The 27,186-nt window shown below is 43.1% G+C and overlaps 1 protein-coding gene across 1 annotated transcript in view; it reads left to right on the top strand.

Annotated features, from left to right (window-relative positions):
* Positions 1–27,186, top strand: part of dtx1 (deltex 1, E3 ubiquitin ligase) — a gene marked incomplete at both ends in the record, with an annotated part of 136,659 nt that overhangs the window by 104,465 nt on the left and 5,008 nt on the right. Inside the window, 3 exon segments of the mRNA XM_084307756.1 lie at positions 16,568–16,629; positions 19,788–19,949; positions 21,732–21,793. Coding sequence (XP_084163882.1) covers positions 16,568–16,629; positions 19,788–19,949; positions 21,732–21,793 — 286 coding nt within the window.

The raw sequence follows: 27,186 nt of genomic DNA, 5'->3' as shown, positions 1-27,186 counted from the left end.
GTCGGGTCGTTCTGTGTTCTGGACTCTGTGTTCGTTCTGTATCTGTATCTGTGTACAGTCTGTGTTCATGGAGTTCTGTACGTTACCATCCTGTACGTTACCATCACCTGCCGCGTCTCCGGCGTGAGACGACGTGCCAGCCATCACCACCTGTCGCCGTTTGCCTGGAGTGGGACACCGTCTTCGCTCTCTAATTCTCTATGGGAGGTTTTCCAGTGTTCCCACTCCAGACGTCAAGCCGGCTCGTCATCGCTCCCGATTCCACGGGAGGAAGGCGTCTCTTCGTGATCCTCGTTCCTGGGGGTGAGGCTCGTCGTCGCTCCCTAGTATTCCACGGGAGGACGGCGTGTGCCCATCCCGTTCCCCTTGGACCCAGGCTCGTCGTCGCTCCCTAGTATTCCACGGGAGGACGGCGTGTTCCCATCCCGGTCCCCTGGGACCCCCTTTGTTCTGCGCTGCCCGTCTGCAGCATCCGAAGAGGAGGAGGAGGATCTCCGTGCCAGGCCCCGCTGTCGGGCCCCTGTTCCCGTGACAGGCCCCCGCCGTCGGGCCCCTGTCCCCGTGCCAGGCCTCCTCCGCCGTCGGGCCCCTGTTCCCGTGCCAGGCCTCCGCCGTCGGGCCCCTGTCCTCATCCCTGTAAGCAGCTCTGGCCCTCGCCCTGTCCAAGGCCTTAACCCTGTTCTCTGTCCCTGTCTCCAGCCCGCCTCTCCGGGCCTCTGTCCCTGTCCCCCTCTCCAGTGCCCCTGGTCCTGGCCCTGACACTTAGCCCTGGTCCTTAGCCCTGGCCCTTAGCCTTAGTCCCTTAGCCTGTTCGCCTCTTAAAGGCACAGTGCTGCATTTTCCATATTTCCTTGACTCTAGTGTTTTTGTGTTCTCCCTTAAAGGGACTGTGCCGCTTTTTGTTCAATAATAAATATTTGCCCTGTTTTGGCGTACTCTCATACCTGTCTTGTGTTGTGCGATTGGGGTCGGTTACAAACCATAACACAGCTTGTACATGTAGCTAGTAGTGAGGACATACAAATACATAGGCTACCTGTATCCTTATCTCCTCCCTTACTATTATTGCTTTGGACCCAATTCTTCAAAGAGAAGCTGCCTCTCGCAGCATTTCTCAGATGCTTTTTAACATTCTTCCGATTTCTCTCTCTCCTTGGCATTCTGTAATCATAGAATATAGGCCAATGCTAAACGCACTTTTAAGTTTACTACCACTCTTAAATTAACTTTAAAAAGCAATCCACACTGAACTTTAAAGTGCTATGGGTATATTTTGTGCAAACTATCCTAAAGTAATGTGTACACTTTATTTCTAAATTGAGAACACAGGTTAGCATTATAGCATATAATCAGCTAAGCAAGGTACCTGTTTAGTTAGCTAGCTACAGTAGTAATAAAGCTAGCCTACACTAGCCTAGGCTAAAACATACTGCCATCAATAAAAACACTTGCAGTGTAGGCCTACATACATTAGTATTTAGTAATGCATAATTGGTAAAACAAACTCAATCTTTGCAACTTCAAAGAAAGCTTGCTGTATTACCTACCACCTCACACAGCAGTAGGATGCAGGGTTACAGCCATCTGGCATCTGAACATTCAAGAGGGGGTGTGTCTAAAACTTAACCCTCCAGTCACCCTTGTCGCAATTCTCTGCAAATAGCCTTTTTTCATGTGTGTTTGTGGATAGCATTGGCTATATTTTATGTATATGCCAGGAAAGTATCTCAGTATCACATCTTTGACTCACGTTACAATAATCCATATTTAAATTTTTTTTCAAAAATCACTATTAAGCGTGTGGCATAAAAGTGTCACGCCATCCACTAGGGCTGGGCAATTAATCGAAATAAAATCGCGATCTCGATTCATAGACCTATGCAATCTCATTTCTAAATTATGAAGATATCTTTTATTAAAAAAGATTAAAAAAAGTTAAGTTAACTTTTTTAAATGATGACGATTCTGACTTGAGTTATTTTGTATGTTACAATAGACTTTTAAGTTTAAGTCAAGCACTTTCATATATGTTATGTTTAAGTTTAAGACAAGCACTTTGATATGTTATGTTGTCTGTTTAAGAAAGAGTGCAATCAATTATTTTATTGAAAAAATAAGAATCGTGTGAGAGAATCGTGATCTCAATTCTTAGAGAGAAAAATCGTGATTCACATTTGAGCAAGAATCGCCCAGCCCTACAGTACCATCCACCCTAGTTGCAGAAATGAACAGGTTAATGCATGTGTGCGTGCGTGTGTGTGTGTGTCTGGCTTTGACCCCAGCCTGGCTGACTATTCTGCCCAGAGACCCAGATGCAGGTGCAGATGCAAGTTTCAAGTTTGTTTATTTGTTTATGCACCTGAAGTGAAACAAAAAAAACCACACTAAGCACTCCCTGGGCCATGCTCTAGGGCAGGGGTTCCCAAACTTTTCAGGCCGGGACCCAGAAAATAAGGCGTCAGAGAGCCGCGGCCCAATGCACATCGTCAGGCTTTTTTTATAAATTTTTTTGCCAGGCGACCGATTTTTTAAGCCAAATATCACTTCAATCCTATTAAGTTAGTTCAAGGTAGTTATTCATTTATATGTGCTATTTATGAAAGGGCTAACTTGCTGCAAAATAATAATGATAATAATAATAGCCTCATTAAAATACTATTGTTGCTTCGGTTGTTTTCAGCGTTTTATGTGCATAATCTGTTATTTAGTTTGAAATGTTCGTTGAAATAATTAGATTTTTTGTTTTTGTTTATTTATTAAGTTAATATAAAACCATATAGTCACATTTTAGAATACAATAGAATAGAATTTTAGAATACAACTAGAAACACTGTCCTGGCCGCGTGTAGCTTAATCCCAGCGGAAGAGTGCAAGAGCGCTTCCGCATTCTTCGCCATACGCCAGTACGGTAATGCGCATTTCTTTTTCCTTCGCCCAGGTGCTCGCGCGCGCATGCGCATGAGATCCCCGCTTGGTTCGCCGCTTTGGTTCATATTAATCACATATTAACACGCTTTGGTTCATATTAATCACATATTAACGCTAACGCGCCATATTAGCACACATATATACACGCGCGCATGCGCATGAGATCCCTGCTTGGTTCGCCGCTTTGGTTCATATTAATCACATATTAACACGCTTTGGTTCATATTAATCACATATTAACGCTAACGCGCCATATTAGCACACATATATACACGCAATGGACGCAGCAGGCGATCATATTAATCACATATTAACACGCTTTGGTTCATATTAATCACATATTAACGCTAACGCGCCATATTAGCACACATATATACACGCGATGGACGCAGCAGAGCTTGCGGCATTATGTAGCCGTAATCCCTGATGTTTTTCATTTGACGCTTAGCTCAACTGGTATGCCGCCGTGCTGTGGATCCTGCGGTCTGTTGGTAACAAGTTCGATTCCCTTCATTTTTTTTTTTTTTTTTTTTTTACGTGCATTCTTTCACCGGTTAAGTTTAGGCATGTTAACACTTTGACTGCCTAAAAACGCTTTACAGCGTCATTGCTGGCCATGCTAAAGTTGCCGGGGGACGCTGTACAGCGTCCTTATATCAATATTTCAAAAATCTGGAATCGGATTCATATTCCCCCTCCGCTGGCCTGAGATCCATCAGCAGGACCCACTGAGCTCTCTGGCGGTTCACGAGCGCCATCTGGTGGCCGATCGGCGCAACTGCTTAACAGGAAGCGCAGTAGAGGTTTTGCTGGTCGGCCCTATTACTTCCGGACACTCGGTATAGCTTCCGGCACTCTAGCTCGTCACTCTACATAGCGATCGATTGCCAATAACTCGATAAACAACATGATTTGGACGTATATACCATTATACAAGCTGGAGATGGACCGGGTAATAATATATCCCATAATGATAAAATTTCTACTCGACGATGATCGCCCAACGGCGCGCGGAGACTGGGGTGAGTTTCAGCGTGTAACGTTACCATCTTCGATACTAACTGCTTTTATCAACATTTGACCCACATTAGATGATTGGTATAACGCTGCCCACGGAATTATAAACGCCCCCTCGCCCATCCGGTCAACATCAGATGACGTGTAGTAACTTCTAGAAGTACGTCTAGTTGGAATTTTTTATATCGCGCTGATTGCCATCAAACTGTATTTCATCATCAATATAATGCATTTGGGGCTATATATCACGTTCTGGAGAAAGTTGCAGAAAGAGATGAAAACATACTTATACATTAGACCATACTTTACTATGAATATGTGAATGAAAAAGTTTAACGTTGCTACACAATGAACAATACATATAGGACTTTGAATGGGCCCTAATAATGGCAATGTAGCAATAGAATTTAAAAAGTTATAGCCCTGCAAAGAAGGGGACTTTCTCCATAGACAAATAGCGCTGGCAATCTATGGTATATCATTAATTTAACCCAAGGCAACCAAAGTGTTAACTTTAAGCATTGTTTTAAGCGGAGTTGGTTATGGTTAAGTTTAGGCGCTGTTAAGGAGCTGGTTAAGGTTAAAGTTTGTCTTAGAGAATGGCAATAGACAGCCTATTTCCGCACTGCCGTCGCGTCGCGATAATATACATGTATTCCATAATATGTAAAGTACAGTTGACAGCTGCGTTGTGTTAACGTTACAATGTACAGGGAAATAACATTATGTGGTCCTCGTTTGGATAATATGTAAAGTACAGTTGACAGCTGTGTTTTGTTACGTTGCAATGTACGCGGAAATGCTGCGTTGTGTTGCAATGTACTACATGCATTCCATTTCGGCGTCTGAGCGGGGGGAAAGAAAATGCGCATTTGGAGGGCGTTACCGCGGCCAATCAGGGCAAAATGCGGAAGCGCTCTTGCACTCTTCCGCTGGGATTAAGCTACACGCATCCTGGCCTGCTTCTAAGTTCAGTGGCATGAAAAAAAAAATTAAAAATTAACTTAAATTTTTTTAATCATCTCGCGGCCCTCCCGTGGCTGCTCGCGGCCCACCTTTGGGTCGCGACCCCGACCTTGGGAACCACTGCTCTAGGCCTCTAGGGCAGGGGTCAGTAACCTTTACTATCAAAAGAGCCACCCCCCCCCCCCCCCCTCCCCCCTCTCACAAACTAAAATTCATCTGGAGCCGCAAAACCAATTTACCCTTAAAATGAAGATAACAGTGTATAACGTTTTATATATAGTTATCCCCAAGCATACCCCATATTTAGCATTTAACCATTAGAGGGGCACCAATAGGGCATGTTCTCTAATTTTCTCCACTCAAAAGGGCACTTTTGCGTGACATTATTTAACCGTCGGGGCACATGGTCAAGTTTAGACCATTGGAAGGGCACCAATGGGCACGTCCTCTCATTTTCAACACTCAAAAAGGGCATTTTAGCGCAATGATTTCAACTGTGGGGGCACATGGTCACGTTTAACCATTAGAGGGGCACCAATAGGGCACGTCCTCTAATTTATTTCACTCAAAACGGCACTTTTGCGTGATATTATTTAACCGTGGGGCACATGGTCAAGTTTAGACCATTGGAAGAGCACCAATAGTCAAGTCAAGTCAAGTCAAGAGTTTTAATTGTCACGGCATACAAGTATACAATGAAATGCGGGTGGTCTTGCCCGCGACGATGTGCAATACAGTGGTACAACATATAATAGAATCCAATAAAAAAAAAACTTTGTGCAATAAACAGGTAACAGGTAACATGGTGTGACATCTCGGTATCTGTACATAGTATTTACAGAGCATATAGGACATGCTAGGTAGCTTTAGTAGTGCAATACACTGTTCCTGTTGTTATACTAATTTAAAGTGGCCTTTCCTCTTGGCCATAAGTGTGCGTGTGTGCGGCGTGAGTGTGTGCCCGCTCGTGTTAAAGTGGCTGCTAGTGTGTGAGCGTGCACAGCGTGCGTGTCGTGTGTGTGCTCGTGTGTGCTTGTGTGTGGATAGTTCAGTGTTCTGTGGCACTCAATGTTCATTGTTCAAGGCTCTGATGGCCTGGGGGAAGAAGCTGAGCCTAAGCCTCTCCGTCCTAGTAGCTGGGGTTCGCAGGCGTCTGCCTGACCTCAGCAGCTGGAACAGGCTGTTATTGGGGTGGTGGGGGTCTTTCATTATTCTGCAGGCTCTGGATTTGCACCTCTTGTTGTATAGAACCTGCAGGGGAGGTAGCGCAATACCCGTGGTACGCTCGGCTGAGCGCACCACTCTCTGTAGGGCCTTCTTGTCCTGTGCCGTGCTGTTCGCATACCAGGCAGTGATGTTTCCGGTCAAGATGCTCTCTACAGCTCCTGAGTAGAAGGACTGGAGTATCTTCCCCGATACTCTGAACTTCCTTAACTGTCTCAGGTGGTAGAGGCGCTGCTTCGCTTTCTTTACTACTGTGTCTATGTGTGTTGACCATGTCAGATCCTCTGAGATGTGGACCCCCAGGTACTTAAAGCTGCTCACCCTGTCCACAGTAGCCCCGTTAATCATCAGTGGTGTGTGTGTCTCCTGCTGTCCTCTCCTATAATCCACGATCAGCTCCTTGGTTTTACCAATGTTCAGGAGCAGGCTGTTGTCCTGGCACCAGCGTTCCAGTACCTCAACCTCCTCCCGGTAGGCCTTCTCGTCGTTGTCCGAGATCAGCCCCACCACCACCGTGTCGTCTGCGAACTTCACTATGGAGTTGGAGCTGAACTTGGCCACACAATCGTGTGTGTAGAGTGAGTACAGCAGGGGGCTTAGAACACAGCCCTGGGGGGACCCAATGCTCAGGGTGATGGTGTTGGAGGTCTGACCCCCCACCCTGACCGCCTGGGGTCTTTCACTCAGAAAGTCCAGTACCCAGGCGCTCAGGGCGGAGCTCAGACCCAGCTCGATCAGCTTGTCCACCAGTCTGGTGGGGACTATGGTGTTGAACGCTGAGCTGTAGTCAATGAACAACAGTCTCACATAGCCCCCCTTCTGACGGTCAAGGTGGGAGAGAGTGCTGTGCAGTACCTGGGAGACCGCGTCGTCAGTGGACCTGTTTGTCCTGTATGCAAATTGCATAGGGTCCATATCACTGGGGAGGGAGGCACAAATGTGGTCCTTGACCAGCCTCTCAAAACATTTCATGACCACAGAGGTGAGTGCCACCGGTCTGTAGTCATTTGGACATGTTGGGGAGGGTTTCTTCGGTACAGGGATGATGGTAGACATCTTGAAGCAGGCAGGGACCACTGACTCTGCCAGGGATTGATTAAATATGGCGGTGAACACCGGGGCAAGCTGGTTGGCACAGGACTTAAGTATGCGTCCTGTTATACCATCTGGGCCAGCAGCCTTCCTGGTGTTCACCTGCATAAATGCTCTTCTCACACTGTGTTCCGACAACGAGAGAGCGCCCCCGCCCCCCCGCGGTTGCCCCCCCCCCTCCACAACAGCCGGCGCGCCAGTTACGTCACTAGCCAGAGGGCTAGCGGCGACACTGTCTACACCGAACCGAGCGTAGAAGGAGTTGAGTTTGTCCGCGAGAGAGGCGTCGTCGCTCCCCATTGAGGGGGCGCTGACTTTGTAGTCAGTTATTGTCTTCAGTCCCCGCCACAAGCCTCTTGTGTCGTTTTGTGCCATTTGTGTCTCCAGTTGATCAGCATATGTCCTCTTAGCAAGTTTAACAGCCTTGCGCAGAGTGTAGACTGAAGCCTTGTACTCTTTTAGCACACACTCACTTTAAACAAACACACTGTAGCACCCACTCCCCACACTTTATATTTATTGATGAAGGATTGCACTACAACTCGTACACCTTAGGTCGCTTTCACATATAGTTTTGGAGGACTCGGTGCGGTTCTGGGGGTGAAGTTGCAACATTGTTGCATTCTTCATTTGGTTCGTCTGCGTTCACATAGAGAAATCTGTCAGCGGACCGAGACCTTCTGAACAATGTCACGCGGTCGAAAAGGGCGCTTGTCTATTGGACAGTGGAAATGTGTGTGTGGCTGCAAGCCTGTGTGTGCGCGCGCGCGCGTGTGTGTGTCTGTGTGTGCTGTCTGCGAGTCCTCCAGATCAGCGGAGCGAGTTTTGACATGGCATTGATCCATTGTTCTATTGAAGCACATTACCACCATCCTCTCGCTAAACAACTTGTAGACCAATAATAATAATATAATAATAATAATAATAATAATAATAATAATAATAGTATTGACGTGGCATTGATCCATTATTAATGCCGTGCGCCTCGGTAATAATAATAAGCCGCGTGTTTCTTCCTTCTTCCCAAGATGCACAGTTAGATATATAGATATATAGATAGATAGATATTAGATAGATAGATAGATAGATAGATAGATAGATAGATAGATAGATAGATAGATAGATAGATAGATAGAGAGATAGAGAGATAGAGAGATAGAGAGATTAGATGCAGTGTGCTTGTTTTGCAGTGAGTGCTGCGAGCAGTAGTAATAATAATCACTTCCTATATTTGGTTCGCGTTTGGTCCGCTGAAGCCGAACCGAGACCTACGTTTTTAGGCGGACTAGAGTTTGCCTGTTTGGTCCGCGGACCGAGTTCGACGCGCATTCACACAGACCCGAAAAACCGGACTATCGAATTCTGGTCCGAAAGTCCGGACCAAACAGCCCCTGTGTGAAAGCGACCTTACTGTAAATTGTACCTAAATTGTACCTCATCCCATTTCTGCTTTGCACTATATAGTATTGTACATTAGTACACTGCATAGTATTGTATATTATATGGTAACTCAGTTACGTCTATTCTGCATCGAACATTGTACATATGTCTATACTGAACACTGTGACCTCATTTTCTACTTCTAATTTACATGCTATACTATGTTATTTGATACTATCTTGTCTAGCACAGTCTCTGGAGCGTAACAGTAAGAAGCATTTTGTATGAAAGTATTCTGTACTTCTGTATGACAACTATTAAAGAAACTTGAAACTCTTCCATATTTCCTGACTCTCTGCCCAGGTTATAAGCCGTGGTGCGAGAGTTCAGGGCTGCTCTAATAGTACTGTCCACCCAAGGTTTCTGGTTTGGGAAAACCCGCACCTTTTTCGTGAGGACAATACTGTCAGCTACTGTTGTTATGTAGCTCACAACGGTATCAGCGTACTCGCTGACGTCACTGGCGCTTCCTTGGAACATATCCCAGTCCGTGTCTGTGAGCGCATCCTGGAGCGTGGCCTCTGATTCGTCAGACCACTTTTTTGTCTCACGTGACACGACGGCGTCACGTGATCTTTGTTTGTATGCAGGGATTAAAAAAATGGAGTCGTGATCGCTCGCGCTTGCAGCACCCATCAATGGCGGAGCCGCTACAGCTTTGTAGCCGGCTCTGAACGGGGTGTAACAATGGTTGAGTGTGTTCCTCCCCCTCGTGGAGCAGGCGATGTGCTGAAAAAAGGACGGCATCACTTCGCCTGGTTGAAATCACCAGCCACTATCATCGCGGCGTCCGGATGTTTGATCTGTTGTCTGTTGAGGTGGTCGTGTAATTCCACCAGCGCTTTGCCAGTATTTGCCTGTGGGGGTATATATACGACGGACATGATGACCGCGGTAAACTCACGGGGTAGGTGGAACGGACGGCACAGGATTGAGAGATGTTCCATATCTGGGGAGCATGAACTTGAGAGGACATGTACTTCTTTGGGATTAACCCAGAGATTGTTCGTGAGGATGCAGACCCCACCTCCGATGCTCTTCCCAGAGGCTGCCGTGCGATCTGCTCTCAGGACGGTGAAGTTGTCCAATGGAGAGACGCTGTTGTCCGGCGTCGCTGGCTTGAGCCATATCTCCGTGAAACACATGATGTTAACGTCTCTCATCTCCCGTTGGAATCGGACCCTCGCTCTCAAGTCGTCCATCCTTCCCTCCAACGAACGTGCATTCGCCAGAAAGATGGATGGAATTGCTGGACGGTAAGCAGATCTTTTTAATCTAAGCCTGATACCTCCTCGTCTTCCTCTATGCCTCTTTCTGCCGTTTCCTTTGTTGCCGTTCTCCCGCTTGATTTCTGTTAGCCATTCTGGGCATAAAGTGTCTCCAAACTCCTCCTTGAGTCCGGAGTTTAGGTCCATAAGTGTCTGGCGGTCGTATGACAATCCCGCCAGTGATGTTTTAATAAAAAAAGTAGAAAAAACAAACATAATAGCAAAAAAATTGCACAATCGTCGCGGAGCTAAACCAAAGGCGACTGACCGGGGTTGCGCCATAGTACACATCGTCTAATTTCTTTCACTCAAAGGGGCACTTTAGCGCACGTTTTTCAACCGTGGGGGCACCAATAGGGCACATCCTCTAATTTCTTTCACTCAAAAGGGCACTTAAGCGTGCGTTTTTCAACCGTGGGGGCACCAATAGGGCACATCGTCTAATTTCTTTCACTCAAAAGGGCACTTTAGCTCACGTTTTTCAACCGTGGGGGCACCAATAGGGCACATCCTCTAATTTCTTTCACTCAAAAGGGCACTTAAGCGCGTGTTTTTCAACCGTGGGGGCACCAATAGGGCACATCCTCTAATTTCTTTCACTCAAAAGGGCACTTTAGCGCACGTTTTTCAACCGTGGGGGCACCAATAGGGCACATCCTCTAATTTCTTTCACTCAAAAGGGCACTTTAGCGCACGTTTTTCAACCGTGGGGGCACCAATAGGGCACATCCTCTAATTTCTTTCACTCAAAAGGGCACTTAAGCATGCGTTTTTCGACCGTGGGGGCACCATTAGGGCACATCCTATAATTTCTTTCACTCAAAAGGGCACTTTAGCGCGCGTTTTTCAACCGTGGGGGCACCAATAGGGCACATCCTCTAATTTCTTTCACTCAAAAGGGCACTTAAGCGCGCGTTTTTCGACCGTGAGTCGAAAGTCCGCCAGTGTGTGTGTGTGTGTGTGTGTGTGTGTGTGTGTGTGTGTGTGTGTGTGTGTGTGTGTGTGCGTGCGTGCGCGAGACATCAGAGGAGGTAGAAGCCTCGGAATTTCGGTAGGTGAATTGCTTTCCTATAGAATGTTACTTCTGTGTCAGTTATGTTTTTACTTTCAACCTTTATTTATACAGGTAGGTTATTGCTAACAAATTCTCTTTTGCAATAACGACCTGTTGAATGCAACTGCAGTTCAATAGATTAAATTAGTTTAAGAGAATCTCAAATACATTATTTTATTTAGGTGTATATAGTTAATAAATTTTTTACAGTTTTTGTATTTTTCTGACATGGGGGCTCAACAATAAATGATAAATGACGTACTAGATGCTGACAAGGACGACACCATACCTAATGCGATGTTGTCCCTGGATGCAATGAAAGCTTTTGACAGGCTGGAATGGTCGTATCTATGGGCAGTATTAGAAAGGATGGGGTTAGGTAAAGGTTTCATTGATATGATTAAAGTAGTATACAAAGACCCATCGGCCATGATTACAACAGGTATAATCACCTCCGGAATCTTTCCGGTATCACGCTCAGCTAGACAGGGTTGCCCTCTTAGTCCCGGACTATTCGATCTATCATTAGAGCCTTTAGCACAATATATAAGACAATCCCAATCCATAGAACCAATCGTAATCAAGGGCACACAACATAAAATTTGTTTATATGCGGACGACGTAATACTGTTCATGCAAAACCACAACACCACATTGCCTCATCTGCTCGAGTTGATTGAGGACTTTGGAGATTTATCGGGATTTAAGATAAATTGGCCGAAGTCGGCTTTCCTTCCACTTAACGCCCCTGCAAAAAAAAATATAACCCTCCCAGTAGAGATACCTATGGTAAAACACTTTAGATGCTTGGGAGTGGAAATATTCCCCACCATAAGACAAACGGTGAAGCACAATTACATAAAAATCCAAAACAAAATCAAAGACGACCTTGATAGGTGGTCAAAACTTAAAAACTCAGTACAGGCACGGATATCAATAGTTAAGATGGACGTACTACCTAGAATCAACTTCTTCAGCTCAATGCTACCGTTACCCCCTCCAGAGGGTTACTGGAAAAAATTACACTCCTCCACATACAAATTTATTTGGAATAACAAACCACCATGTATAAAAAGATCCACCGCACAGAGAAACAAAGCAGACGGTGGTATGGCATTTCCAGATATTTTCCACAATTTTAAGGCGTACACTTTAAGACCATTGACAACATGGTTTGATCCCCAAGCATTAGTATCCTGGAGAAAATTAGAAGAAAATATAGTAGCCCCACATAGACTGAAGGACATAGCATACACTAAATTATCAATTAAGCAATGCGAACGGAAATTTGGCCCCATAATTACTCATGCGATCCAGATATGGCGTGAAACACAAAAAAAACATTCTAATCCACATAAATGGCATAATCATACTCCCTTATTCAATAACAATGCACTCTTGATTGGAAAACGACCTATAAGATTCCCTATATGGGAAAAGCAAGGCATACACTCATTAGGTGATGTTTTTAACAAACAGGGTTTCTGTAGCTATGAAGAAATACGCAAAACATTTAATCTCACCAAGTCCACAAGTTTTTTTACACACAGTTATTGTTAAGTTTGAAGTCTCACGGTGTTCCATTAAAGATACCAATTGAACACCACAGATACCACAAATTCTTCTATGAAAGAGAGACATCGAGAGGTTTTGTTTCAGATTTTTATCATCAATTACTAACGTCCTCATATGAAACCCTCCACCTAGACTCCGTCTGGAGGAGGGATATACCAGACCTGGAAAGCGATTTTGATTGGCAAGAAGCCTGGGCAAATATTCGATTTACATCAAGGAACCCGGACCATCAACAAATAAATCTTAACTATATTCACAGGACATACTTGACTCATATAAGACTGAAAAAAATGGGTCTTAAACAAGACTCCAAATGCTCCTTATGTACAAATGGGGACGAGGGGACATGTACTGGGACTGCCCACCAGTTAAAATATTCTGGAAAGAGGTGACCCAGCAATTATCAAATCTCTTAACTCTGAATATACCTGTACACCCCTCTGTACTACTGCTGAATGATGTTTTTGAGTATGCAGTAAATCCACAGCTAAAGAGATTGGTTTTATCGGGTATCACAGTGGCTAAAAAGCTGATAGCATCACGATGGTTCCAACCGGAAAAAATGTGCCGAAAGGTCTGGATTATTACATATCTCGATGTGATTTATCAAGAAATATCTACAGCTAGAATTTTGGGTCTCAATGAATCCAAAATGACAATGTGGTTAGAAGTGGTGGAGATAATAAAAGCTAGCATATAATGGTAGTGTCTGGTTAGGAGCGAGGTATAATGGATGGATTATCCAATGGGGGGTCCGGGAGGGGGGGGTACGAGCTAGAGCATATGTGTGTAGGGTATTAGATAGCAGGTATTGAGGGTATATCCTGTATAAGACATTTAACTATAAGGTGATTTCATTGGATGTGCACTGTTAATAATGGTTGTATATCTTATCGTGTGTTGTCATGTTTGTCTATATGTTTGTTTAAAAATAATAATAAAAAAAAAAAAAAAAATGATAAATGACAATCAGAAATGTCAAGTTGCATGTTGTTATTCTAACCAGCTTAGTTCTGTTGCATTTTCAATTTATTTATGTATGTATAAATTTATCAGGAATCGATAAGGGAATCGACAAAGAATCGGACCGATAAGAAGAATCGACAATGGAATCATATCGATAAAATCTTATCAATTCCCATCCCTAATTTCATCTCAACCTTTAGTAACAAAACCTTCAAAAAGGTGCGTTGAGAAGATGTGGAATAATCTTTTAATATAGCTTATTTTTTCACAGGTTGTGCTGTTTTTTTGTTCCGAATAATTTCTCGGTTTCCGTTAGGGTTAGGGTTAGGGCCATAAAATCAATATAGAATGTGCTTTGATGTAGAAATAGAAGGGTGTTAGTACAGACCTAATGTTAGCTCCCTGGAGAGTCCTTCCTGTGCTGCTTGCCCCTACGTGTTGCATGTTTCATCACTGACAAGGGACTTTTGACATAATGCTCATATGAACATCTCAAGTGCTTCTGTCCAACTGCATGAAGCTCTTGGTGGCTTCCTGTTGAACGGTAAACAAATCGTTGTCCTCTGCATGGAGAGTGCGTGCCAGCCTCTCCAAGTGTCATTCTGGATCAAGCACTGCCTCTGTGCTGTGTACACGGATCAAGCTGTCTCATCTCACTGCGGTCGGTCGCCTGTGTCTGTGTGCTGGAGTACACGTGACATTTTACTGTAGTTTTTGTGGCATCAGAGCAGAAGGAACTGTTGGTCTGCTGGTAATTCTGTTGTGTTGTAATAGGAGGTGATTCACAACCTGACATTGTGGACAATTCACTGCCTGAGGGATTGCTCTCTTTCTTTCATTCTTTCTTTCTTTCTTTCTTTCTTTCTTTCTTTCTTTCTTTCTTTCTTTCTTTCTTTCTTTCTTTCTTTCTTTCTTTCTTTCTTTCTTTCTTTCTTTCTTTCTTTCTTTCTTTCTTTCTTTCTTTCTTTCTCTCTCTCTCCCTCTCTCATTCTATCTTTCTCTCTCTCTTTCTCTCTCTCAGAACACTGAACACTGAACTCTCCACTCACAAGTACACATGAGCACACACAGACACACACACATACACACACACACAGACACACACACACACACACACACACACACACACACACACACACACAACACTCATGCGGCAACCGCTAAAACAATCACTTAAACAAAATGTCACTTTAAAAAATAGAAAGTAACTTTAAAGGAAGGAGGTACTAATAGTATAGTTTAAATACATTAAGAGTTAAAATTGTAAATTGTATATTGTATAGTAGTGTATATAGGAACCAGTTTCTCAGGAACTTAGCATGTCTTTTTTTTACCATGCATATCTTGTGTCTTACCTATTTTATTTTTTCTATGTTTATTTTTTTCTATGCCTATTTTTATTATTGTATTTTGCACAATCAATGCGGGCATGACCACCCGGATTTCACTGTATGCCCTGGTATGTATGTGACAAATAAACCTCTTGATTCTTGATTCTTGATTATCTCTCTCTTTCTCTCTCTCTCTCTCTCTCTATCTGTCTCTCCCTCTCTCTCTCTCTCTCTCTCTCTCTCTCTCTCTCTCTCTGGTAAATTTTATTTTTATTGTGAACCCACACATTACATAAATGTAAACAAAGTGCAATACCAAGCAGGGTTATTTTGCCTAAAAGTCACTGTTTGACGGCATTACAGAAATCTTTAATAGACATCTTTGCAAATGTCCCACACTGGACCACACAAAATATCGGTAAAGACTGAATTTTAAGCAAATAACTTACAAAGATATTGTATCAAAGATACAAAAAATAATATTTCTATAAATGTTTATTCTATGTGTCCTTATGGAATGAATGACAACATATTTTTTTGGATTAAAGAGCCACACATTGACGGGCAAAGAGCCACATGCGGCTCGCGAGCCACGGGTTGGCCACCCCCGATCTAGCCCTATACTATGTACATAATGTTATACAATAGGTTTGTATGTGTGACATTTTACTGTAGTGTTTTGTGGCATTAGAGCAGAAGGAACTGTTGGTCTGCTGGTAATTCTGTTGTAATACGAGGTGATTTACAACCTGACATTGTGGACAGTTCACTGCCTGAAGGATTGCTCTCTTTCTTTCTTTCTTTCTTTCTTTCTTTCTTTCTTTCTTTCTTTCTTTCTTTCTTTCTTTCTTTCTTTCTTTCTTTCTTTCTTTCTTTCTTTCTTTCTTTCTTTCTTTCTTTCTTTCTTTCTTTCTTTCTTTCTTTCTCTCCCTCTCTCATTCTATCTTTCTCTCTTTCTCTCTCTCCCTCCCTCTGGAAAATGTTTTTTTTATTGTGAAATAATAAATATTTGTAGCCTCTGTACACCCATAGCATCCTCTAATGATGTACAAAATGCATACAACAGTTCAGCATTCTGTGGCTAAAGGCCACTCGGGTGTCACAGTTCAGCATTCTGTGGCTGATTGCCTCTCAGGGTGTCACAGTTCAGCATTCTGTGGCTGATTGCCTCTCAGGGTGTCACAGTTCAGCATTCTGTGGCTGATTGCCTCTCAGGGTGTCACAGTTCAGCATTCTGTGGCTGATTGCCTCTCAGGGTGTCACAGTTCAGCATTCTGTGGCTGATTGCCTCTCAGGGTGTCACAAGCAACTGCAAACTGAAAAGTTAGAGAACCACTGTCAATTTTGTGTAGCAGGACTAACTAACTGTAACTGTAATTCTGTAATAATAACGTATTGTAGTAAAAATATAGTAACTAATAAACCCAGGATACCTTTCAAAAGGTAATTTGATTAGAGTAATTTTTTCAAGGATTATAGTTACATATCAGATTAACATATTCATTATTGATGTAAATTCATCCGTTCAGTTTTTCCCTATGGATAATCCTCTATACTATCTCCTATATTATATGGTAATCAGTAATGTAATACTTCCAAATTCCTTTAATCAGCCAGGATTTCAAAGTAATCCCCCCAACACTAGTTATAAAATGACAAAAATGTCCTGATATTGTAATTTAATTATTCTATATCTCTCTTCTCAGGGTTCCAGCCCTCCCTGTGAAGAACCTGACAGGGTCTGGACCAGTGCATCCTGCTCTAGCCGGTTAGTCAACATCTGCCTCCATTACAGGCACACCATGTGTTCAGCAGTAAAGTGCTTCTCTATGCTAAAATATTGCAAATTAGTCAACCTAGATCTAGCCTGTTGTTTCTTGCAGGCTACTCATTCAGAATTGCTTTCTCCGTTCGGTAACACTTTATAATAACACTCAGTTATAAAACCTTTATAAGGTATTTGTAGATAATGAACTAATCATGAACAAATCATTTATATACATTCGAAAATGATTATTAAATCATTTATAACTATATTTGTATAACATTTACAAATTAGTTCTACATTATTTATAACTCATTATCAACATTATTTGTACTTGATTTGTTCATCGTTAAATAATGTGTAGTAACACATTTGTAGATGCTTTGAAAAATGGATATGAAAAAACGACTATACTTTACCTCCATTTATTTGTTCATGTTCAACAAATTATTTGTTAAGACATTCATAAAACATCTATAAATCATTTGCAGATGCTATTGTGTGCCCTAATCTAAAGTGAAGCCTATTCATCATTAACAAATGTCTAATAGTTTAGGCGGCTGGGTGGCACAGCAGACATTGCTCTCGTCACCAACGCAAGAGACACCGGGTTCGAATCCGGCTGTCGGCTTTGCCTCCGGCTTGGGCAGTGTGAGCCTCCTACACGTTACTCCTCGCCAAAATGAGAGTCCGCGCTGGCAGGTGAAAAGATGTGACAGGCTGCCTCCACATGTATCGGAGGGGACATGTGATGCAAGGCTTCTATCCTCCCTACAACCGGCCAGTGGGGGGCATATGCGAGCAACGATCAAGACAGGGGAGGGAGAATTGGCACGAGAGGTAAATTGGGATGGGGAGAAAAATCACAGAAAAAGGAGGAGAAAAAGTAGATAAAAAATAAAAAAGTCTAATAGTTTGTTTATTTGTAGACTTTTATGAATACACACAAAGCAATTACCAGACTTGTCTTTTCATGTTTAACAAATGATTTGTTAAGACATTCATAAAACATCTATAAATCATTTGCAGATGCTATTGTGTGCCCTAATCTGAAGTGAAGCCTATTCATCATTAACAAATGTCTAATACAGTTAATTATTTGTTTACTTTTTCATCACCTGTTACAAATGTTGTAGACAGCTTTCGGATACACCCTTCTTTGTGACATCAAACAGTGACAGAATTAGGACTATAGATAAATGCAATTTTATTAACATATAAAATACATGTGCATAACATATAGTGTAAGGGGGGGCACTAGGACCCAGGAGTACCCTGGCCAGGTATTGACAGAGTATGTAGAGGAAGTAGCACGCAAGTGAGACTTGACTTCATGTGTTTTGCCGTCTGTTGAATGGAAGCACGATACATTAGCAGAGCCAAGTTATTCGTGCTGCCCCACGCTTTTAACATTTTGGTTGCCGAAAACGTAGAACTACGTTTCTGTCGCCCGATTGTTGAGTGCCGGAAACGTAGATCTACGTTTTTCTCATGGTATTTCTTTTATTCGCTATTGCCATTCATATTCAGCGGGGCACCTTGTGCATGCTGTACTGAATGTGTCTGAGCTGGCAGACGGTCTTATACCACCCTCTAACGCCTTCGCTGTCTCTGTGTCTGTATGTGTGGCTGTTTGCCGTTGGGTTGCAGGGGGGGGGGGGGGGGGGGGGGGCGGTCTAAACAACATTGCATGTGTGCACGAGGAAGGATAATAATTATGATCTAGCGTTGATTTCAGGAAGATCCGATAATGGCGAAAAATTACAACGTGTTTATTGAATTACACAAAAACACAGTTTTCGAGAAGCACCCAAACTATATTCATATTCAAAACGGTATAAAGCGGAAATGTACGGATGAAAAAATAATCTGTCTTTTGCACGTCACTGAGACTCGACAGCATTATTAGACCCATAGCTATACTATAAAATATAGGTTAAAATATAGGTTTAGCTCTACAAACTACAACTACGTTTACATGGGGTTAATGGACGGCAAGGAAGGGGTCACTTCCCGGAAGGGGACGTGGCACTCAATGTGTTAAGGTATGAGCAGGCTAAACACCTTTTTTGTTGGTAAATCTATTCCATCATTTCCGACCTACAACTCTTATGTTGTGTAGACGTACTTGATGTGGTGGGCGCTAACGTTACATTTGAATTATGTGTTTGTTCCTAATGTGTGCTCAGTATATTGCGGTATGTGATGATGACACAAGAGTAATAATTATTTGTATTTTCAGGCTGTATTGGTGCCTATAGAGCCTGAAAATACAAACAATTATTACCCTTGTGTCATCATCACATACCGATGATAATTAACTGTATTAGACATTTGTTAATGATGAATAGGCTTCACTTCAGATTAGGGCACACAATAGCATCTGCAAATGATTTATAGATGTTTTATGAATGTCTTAACAAATAATTTGTTAAACATGATAAGACAAGTCTGGTAATTGCTTCGTGTGTATTCATAAAAGTCCACAAATAAACAAACTATTAGACATTTGTTAATGATGAATAGGCTTCACTTTAGATTAGGGCACACAATAGCATCTGCAAATGATTTATAGATGTTTTATGAATGTCTTAACAAATCATTTGTTGAACATGAACAAATAAATGGAGGTACAGTATAGTCGTTTTTTCATATCCATTTTTCAAAGCATCTACAAATGTGTTACTACACATTAAACAACATTATTTAATGATGAACAAATCAAGTACAAACAATGTTGATAATGAGTTATAAATAATGTATAACTAATTTGTAAATGTTATACAAATATAGTTAAAAATGATTTAATAATAATTTACGAATGTATATAAATGGTTTGTTCATGATTAGTTCATTATCTACAAATACCTTACAAAGGTCTTATAACTGAGTGTTATTATAAAGTGTTACCCTCCGCTCCCCTCTGTGTGTGTGTGTGTGTGTGTGTGTGTGTGTGTGTGTGTGTGTGTGTGTGTGTGTGTGTGTGTGTGTGTGTGTGTGTGTGTGTGTGTGTGTGTGTGTGTGTGTGTGTGTGTGTGTGTGTGTGTGTGTGTGTGTGTGTGTGTGTGTGTGTGTGTGTGTGTGTGTGTGTGTGTGTGTGTGTGTGTGTGTGTGTGTGTGTGTGTGTGTGTGTGTGTGTGTGTGTGTACTGTATGTGTCAGGTATGACAGGTATTCTGATGTGTGCGGCAGGTTTGCCTGTGTGTCTGACCCGCGCCCCCAAGCCCATCCTGCACCCACCTCCCATCAACAAGAGTGACATGAAGCCTGTACCAGGAGTCAACGGTATCCGACGCAAGACCAAGAAGAAACACCTCCGGAGAGGTAGGATGTAGGGGAGGAGGTAGGATGTAGGGGAGGAGGTAGGATGTAGGGGAGGAGGTAGGATGTAGGGGAGAAGGTAGGATGTAGGGGAGGAGGTAGGCTGTAAGGGAAGAGGTAGGATCTCTAGGGTAGGAGGTTGGATGTAGGGGAGGAGGTGGGATGTAGGAGAAGAGGTAGGATGTAGGGGAGGAAGTAGGATGTAGGGGAAGAGGTAGTATGTAGGGGAGGAGGTGGGATGTAGGGGAAGAGTTAGGATTATGGACCTCACACACTGCAATGAGATTGACAGGGGCAAGAACAAGCACAATGAGAGGAGGACTGGTTGTGATGGTGGATCCAGTGTTGAGTTGGTTGTGATGGTGGATCCAGTGTTGAGTTGGCTGTGATGGGTGGATCCAGTGTTGAGTTGGTTGTGATGGGTGGATCCAGTGTTGAGTTGGTTGTGATGGGTGGATCCGGTGTTGAGTTGGTTGTGATGGGTGGATCCGGTGTTGAGTTGGTTGTGATGGGTGGATCCGGTGTTGAGTTGGTTGTGATGGGTGGATCCGGTGTTGAGTTGGTTGTGATGGGTGGATCCGGTGTTGAGTTGGTTGTGATGGGTGGATCCGGTGTTGAGTTGGTTGTGATGGTAGATACTGTGTCGAGTTGGTTGTGATGGTAGATACTGTGTTGAGTTGGTTGTGATGGTAGATACTGTGTTGAGTTGGTTGTGATGGTAGATACTGTGTTGAGTTGGTTATGATGGTGGATACTGTGTTGAGTTGGTTGTGATGGTAGATACTGTGTTGAGTTGGTTGTGATGGTGGATCCAGTGTTGAGTTGGTTGTGATGGGTGGATCCGGTGTTGAGTTGATTGTGATGGGTGGATCCAGTGTTGAGTTGGTTGTGATGGGTGGATCCGGTGTTGAGTTGGTTGTGATGGTAGATACTGTGTTGAGTTGGTTGTGATGGTAGATACTGTGTTGAGTTGGTTGTGATGGTGGATACTGTGTTGAGTTGGTTGTGATGGTGGATACTGTGTCGAGTTGGTTGTGATGGTGGATACTGTGTTGAGTTGGTTATGATGGTGGATCCGGTGTTGAGTTGGTTGTGATGGTGGATACTGTGTTGAGTTGGTTCTGATGGTGGATACTGTGTTGAGTTGGTTGTGATGGTGGATACTGTGTTAAGTTGGTTGTGATGGTGGATACTGTGTTGCATCTCTCTTGTCTTCTCTTTCTCTCTCCTCCTTCATGTATCCTTTCTCTCTCTCCCCCCTTCAGTCCATTAATTTCTCTCTTTTCTTTCAGTCTCTCTCTCAGTCTTCCTATACATCCCCCTTGTCTCTATCCCTCTTTCTTTCTAACTCACCCCTTACAACCCCCTCCCCTCTCTCTCTCTCTCTCTCTCTCTCTCTCTCTCTCTCTCTCTCTCTCTCTCTCTCTCTCTCTCTCTCTGGGTGTTCTCTCACCCATGCTAGCCTGGTTCCATAGAGGGATTATTTGACTATATAGGGATGGCTCATTGTTATGTACGTAGTGAAGGTGACCTCCTCTTCCACATCTCTCTCTCACACACACACACACACACGCACGCACGCACGCACGCACGCATGCATGCACGCACGCACGCACGCACGCACACACACACACACACACACACACACACACACACACACACACACACACACACTCACTCACTCACTCACTCACTAACTCGCTCGCACGCACAAAATTGCCTTGTGTGTGTGTGACCTTTCTTTGATGCTGATCTCATCTAACCAAAGTTATGTTTTATTACAAGGAAAAAACCCAGAGGATGTGGTGCGGAGGTACACAGAGAAGATTAAAGTAGTCCCTGATGAGGTATGAAAAGACACACACACCAGGGGCTCAGGAGGTAGAGCGGTTGTCTGGTAATCAAAAGTTTCCCAGTTTGATTCTGGCTCCTCCCGGCAGTGTCCTTGAGCAAGACACCCCTAACTGCTCCCGATGTTCCTTGCAAGGTTGCCTCTGCCATGTGTGTGAATGTGTGAGTGAATGGGTGAATGTGAGGCATAAGTTGTAAAGCGCTTTGGATATAAGTTCTATATAAATGCAGTGGATTTACCCTTGATGGCATGCAGCTTATAATATAACGACCAGAGAGACCTGTAGATTTACATACAGATTATATTGGCTTTGGATACAAGTTTTTGCATACAGTAGGCTACATAATATAAAACAATATTACTCTTGTATGTTGTTGCCTTTATGAGTCGGTCCTGGTTAGGAAGTTGGCTAAAAAATTGGCGCACTCATAGTCACACTGCACAGGCTTTCACAGTAAGACAAGAGAACATTTGGCACCAACTAGGCTCACTTACAAGCTAGTAGGCTTCATCACAGCAGATGTCTTAACTCACAACTATAATAAACCAGAGAGCTGTACAGTGACCAGACCACAAATATCAACTCTGGCTACAATATTGCAGCCAAATATCAAACTAGGCTTCACATATTTGAAATCAATATCAAAGAAATGCACAATAAAAACTATTTAACCCAATGCAATTTGAACTCATCCTGAATAGATAACGTTACTGTAGAATGTTCACTCATTGCAGTTGCTTGAAGTTGAAGTCATGACAGCCCGGGTTTAAAAGCTGACACTGTGCATCCCATTTTAGGTCACTTAAAGATTCATAACCGGAATATTAAATGGAAATGAGGAAATATCCTGCAGCTGACTGGGGAAATACCATAGGGAGACTGAAGAGGCATCATGTCTCAAAACGGATCAAACATAACTTTTCACAAAGACACGGACGCTCAATGGCGGCCAGTGTTGGAAAGTAATTGCTTGACATAACTTGACATAGAACTACAGTATAAAAACAAACTTAATGCACTAGCAAAACAACATTTCAAACAATGTAAGCATTCTGAGCTGAAGTACCCGGATGTGCCGGTCTGAAACTTTACAGTAAGTAATTAATATAATCTTGCTTTACAGTAAGTCTTAAAAATCTCAACATGTGAAAAAAAATCTACCAGTGGGATTATTTGTTAGACACCACCAGCAGGTAAAACTAAAAATCAATAGTGTTCATCCTCTAACAGTCATGAATGTGCACCGCAAATTTTAAAAGATCGGAATGAAAGCTCTTTGAGTTATTGCGTTCACAATAAAAAAAAAAATAAGTTTGGATTGATGATGGTGCTAGAGGAAAGGTCATAGAGTCACCAAAACCCTTAGGCATCTTTCTCTAGGGGTCATGCATGTGCTCAGCAAATTAGAAAATATTTCAACTAAAGGTATTCGAGATACACTAATTGGTAAATGTAAGGTTTGGCCTGAGGGTGGCACTAGAGGAAAGGTCATGGGGTCACCAAAAGTAATAGGGTTCATTCTCTAGGGGTCATAAATTTGCACTTCAAATTTGAAAGGATTCGGATGAAAGCTATTATAGTTATCGTGTTAACGCGAAAGGTTTGCAGCGATTGGGGTAAATCCATAATATCCCTTGATATAATTAGCTTGTTTCAAGGTGAGAGAGAACAAATGCTGTGAAATCTTTACAAAATGTAGAATTGTATCTTGTGTTAAATCATCTTAAATGTACAGTGACATTTTGTGGGAACTTAGGGGCGAATTCACAAAGAATGGATTGCGCCCACTAATAGCACCCTTTATTTGTGCCCGCTATTGGCTCCGTCTTAAGGACCTATTCACTAAAGATATTGCGCGAATGATATACTAGCGCAAACACGCCCATGCGGTGTGCAATTTGCTCCTGATATCTGGCAGCGCAGTTGGCGGAGCAGTTTGCTCTCGCAATTTGTAATTTGCTCCTGATAAAAATGTAAAATAGTATAAATACTGCCCATGCAACAGTATGCATGTGCTAGGACAATCATGAATTGGAAGTCCTAACGGATCAATAGCTCTTCGCTTCTATAACAGATAGATTTTTCACCATTTGTATTTTGTTTATTTCATAATGTATAGAGCTTTCTTAATTTGTATTTTTTTTTTTTTATCCACTTTTTCTCCCATTTTCTATTTTTCTCCCATCCCAATTTTCATATCGTCCAATTCAACCCTCCCCTGTCTTCGAACGCTGTTTCTTGCCTCCTACAAGCCGGCTGCAATGTGGACTAAGTCATACATAGCACGAGTCCCCTCCGATACTCGAGGTAACAGCCGTCGCATCTTTTCACCTGCGCGGCTCGATCTTTCAGCGTCGGGGGTCTGGGCTTTGGAGGGGCCCCGCCCCCGTCGCTTCTTGATTCTACTGCGCAGGCGCACCAACCGACCTGTAGGAGTCGCTGTCCACAACGCCCGATCCCCACCCTTCAGTTTCCCTCCCCGTAATACGGCCAATGTGTATTACTGTGGACAACCAGCTAAACTGAAAGCAATGTGGAGAGCGGCGCTCGAACAGGAGAGATCCTTGCCCACTGCGCCACGTAGCCGCCCACCTTAATTTGTATTTTCTTGACACAATTGCATCCTTTGTTTTTTGTCACTATCTTTTGTCATTGCATTTGTTTGTCATGTCATCCCCAAAGACATTTCGGTCTAAGGAGTCTATGGTGCTGAATCTTTAGACCGAACTGTGCCAGTGAAAATATTTTCAGATTTAGGATTTCTTTTTTTTGTGAGAAATTAAGTTGTATTTAATGTTTAGTTAAGAGAATATAACCTGCATTCTCTTATACTCCAGAATAAACTTTTCATTGACCGTGTTTCCAGCGTCTACTCCTCATGGACCTGACGAAATGTTATAAATTAAAAGTTTATTCTGGAGCATATGAGTGTGCGGATTCCATTCTCTTTATTGTGATTATTACCTAACCCAGCACCCAAAGCAGTGATGTGCGTAGGTTATTTTTCTTACTTTTCATTTAATATTTGGTCGTAAGCCTAATTATGTAGGCCTATTTGTATTTTTGGTCACACATGTGGAATTTGACAACTTTATTTTGTTGCAGACAGCTAAGCATATCACGTGAAATAATGTGTGACTATGTTTTGCCTGACATGTCTGCCCTCATCTGCTCGCACATGAGGCAGGTGGGCAGGTGGCTCCTGGTCGGAGTCTTTATTTCCGTGCTCCTCAGGATGCAGATCCACATCCATGGGCAGACCAGCTCTCATGGCAATGTTGGATGCAGGATGCAGCACACTACAATGATCTGGCATACTTTGGGGGGACTATATAGCATTGCCCCACCGCTACGTAGGGGGACCAGGTGTCCCCCTTTTGGTTGTACTGTCCCACCATTTGACCAAATGTCCCGCGTCCCTCATATTGAGAGGATGTCCCTCTTTTCGAAGCCAAAAAAAAACATGCGTCTAAAAGCCCCTCCCTACAGACAGTAAACGTAGCAACCCGCCTCTTGTCCACACACATTGCTCTGATTGGTTATAGTACTTTAGCGCGCTGCTTGCCTGCTTGTGACGTGACTGAGTCGTGACGCTACCTCATATCGCAGATCTGATTGGTTATAGTAATTTAGCGCACTGCTCTGCTCGTGAGAGTTGAACTTGTGACGCTACCTCATATCGCAAATCTGATTGGTCAAAAAAAACACAACAACATTACAAGCGAACTAGTTCAAGATGGAAAGCAGTAAAAAGAAACGGACCTGCAGTTACAACCAAGACTGGCAAACGACACATGACTGGGTGAGGCAGATGGCAGGCAATCCGCAGCAGGCTTTCTGTGTTTTGTGTCATAGTTCGTTTTCAATTGCGCATGGAGGAGAATACGACTTGAAGCGCCACAGTGGACGTGAGTCTCACTTGAAAGTGGTTCACCAAAAAGAAACATCCAGATCTATGGATACATTTCTTTTTAAACCAAACAATGATAGCCAGACGGACAAGGTCACTGCAGCTGAGATAACAAGTGTCTATCACACAGTACAACACTCCCATTCATACAGGTCAGCCGACTGTGGTATGAAACTAGCTCCTGTCATTTTGCCAGACTCAGTTATTCTAATAAAAAAATTTACATTATCTATCTGTCCCACTTTGTCCCACCAAAATCTTACTGTTTTCCCACTTTGTCCCACCAAAATCTTACTGTTGTCCCACTTTGTCCCACCAAAATCTTACTGTTGTCCCACTTTTGGACTTTTTGCATCTGGTCACCCTACCGCTACGATCCAGGCATCTAAACCGGCTTTTTAAGATGCCAAATGTGCACTCGAGCCCGATTGTACGCTGCCTCTCCAACGTTGGCAGGATTACGCACAGGAGTCATCAGCCATGGCTGGAGTTGGTAGCCGCCGTCACCTATGATACAAAAGCACATACTTTTCCCCCACACATTTGCAATGAATATTACAGCACAAACGTTTTCTCAAAACTACTTTCTTACCCAGTAACCAGGGATTGTCATCCATGTCTTGCATCATTCCATATAGACTGCAGTCGTGCACAGACCCAGGGAATTTGGCAACCACACTCGTTATTATATTACTGGCATTGCACACTACCTGGGTGTTGATTGAATACGTTTGCTTCCTATTTCTAAAAACATGTTCGTTTTCGCTTGGTGGTACAATTGGAACATGAGTGCAGTCAATAGCGCCCACAACATTGGGGAAGTCGACAACGTTAAAGAACTCCTGCTTTGTCTCCTCAATTTTGGGGAAATTGGGGAAATCTTGGGGAAGTCTTGGGGAAATTTGTATGTATCTTGCCACTCATACAACATCCCACATAGCCCTGCTGATGGATGGTTGTGATAGTCCAGAGGTACCTGCAATAGGTGTCTGGAAGGAGCCAGACACAAGAGCCTGGAGTGTTGTCAGCAGTTTGACAATGCCAGGGATTGCATGGGATCTCTGGGTGGCTGGCTCAATATCATCCTTGATTTCATCGAGTAGATCAAGAATTGCATGAGCTAGCAACCTGTGTCTCCAGATGATTTCGGTCTCGCTTGAATCAAAGTGATATTCTCCTTCAAAATATTCATTCACGAGTATGCCTGGTATTACGATGCCTTCGCCTGGCAACAATTACTGCTGCCATGATCACCTGAGATGCCGGCAAACACCCCTTATAAATGTGATTAATTACCACCAAATCTCTGAAGACGTAAATCTGTGTCACTTTAACTGCATGTGGAAATTAGCGCCGATCTTTGTGAATTGGAGTGTTTTTGAATAGAAAGGTTCACATGTTACGCCCATATTACCTCATTTAAATACCCGCAAACAGCACGGACGCACAGAGACGCAATGATGATGGCAACGCAGTT

Source organism: Notolepis coatsorum (genome assembly GCF_963971535.1).
Source record: "Notolepis coatsorum genome assembly, chromosome: 1".
Classification (NCBI taxonomy): domain Eukaryota; kingdom Metazoa; phylum Chordata; class Actinopteri; order Aulopiformes; family Paralepididae; genus Notolepis; species Notolepis coatsorum.
This window is presented reverse-complemented; position numbering and strand designations above follow the sequence as displayed.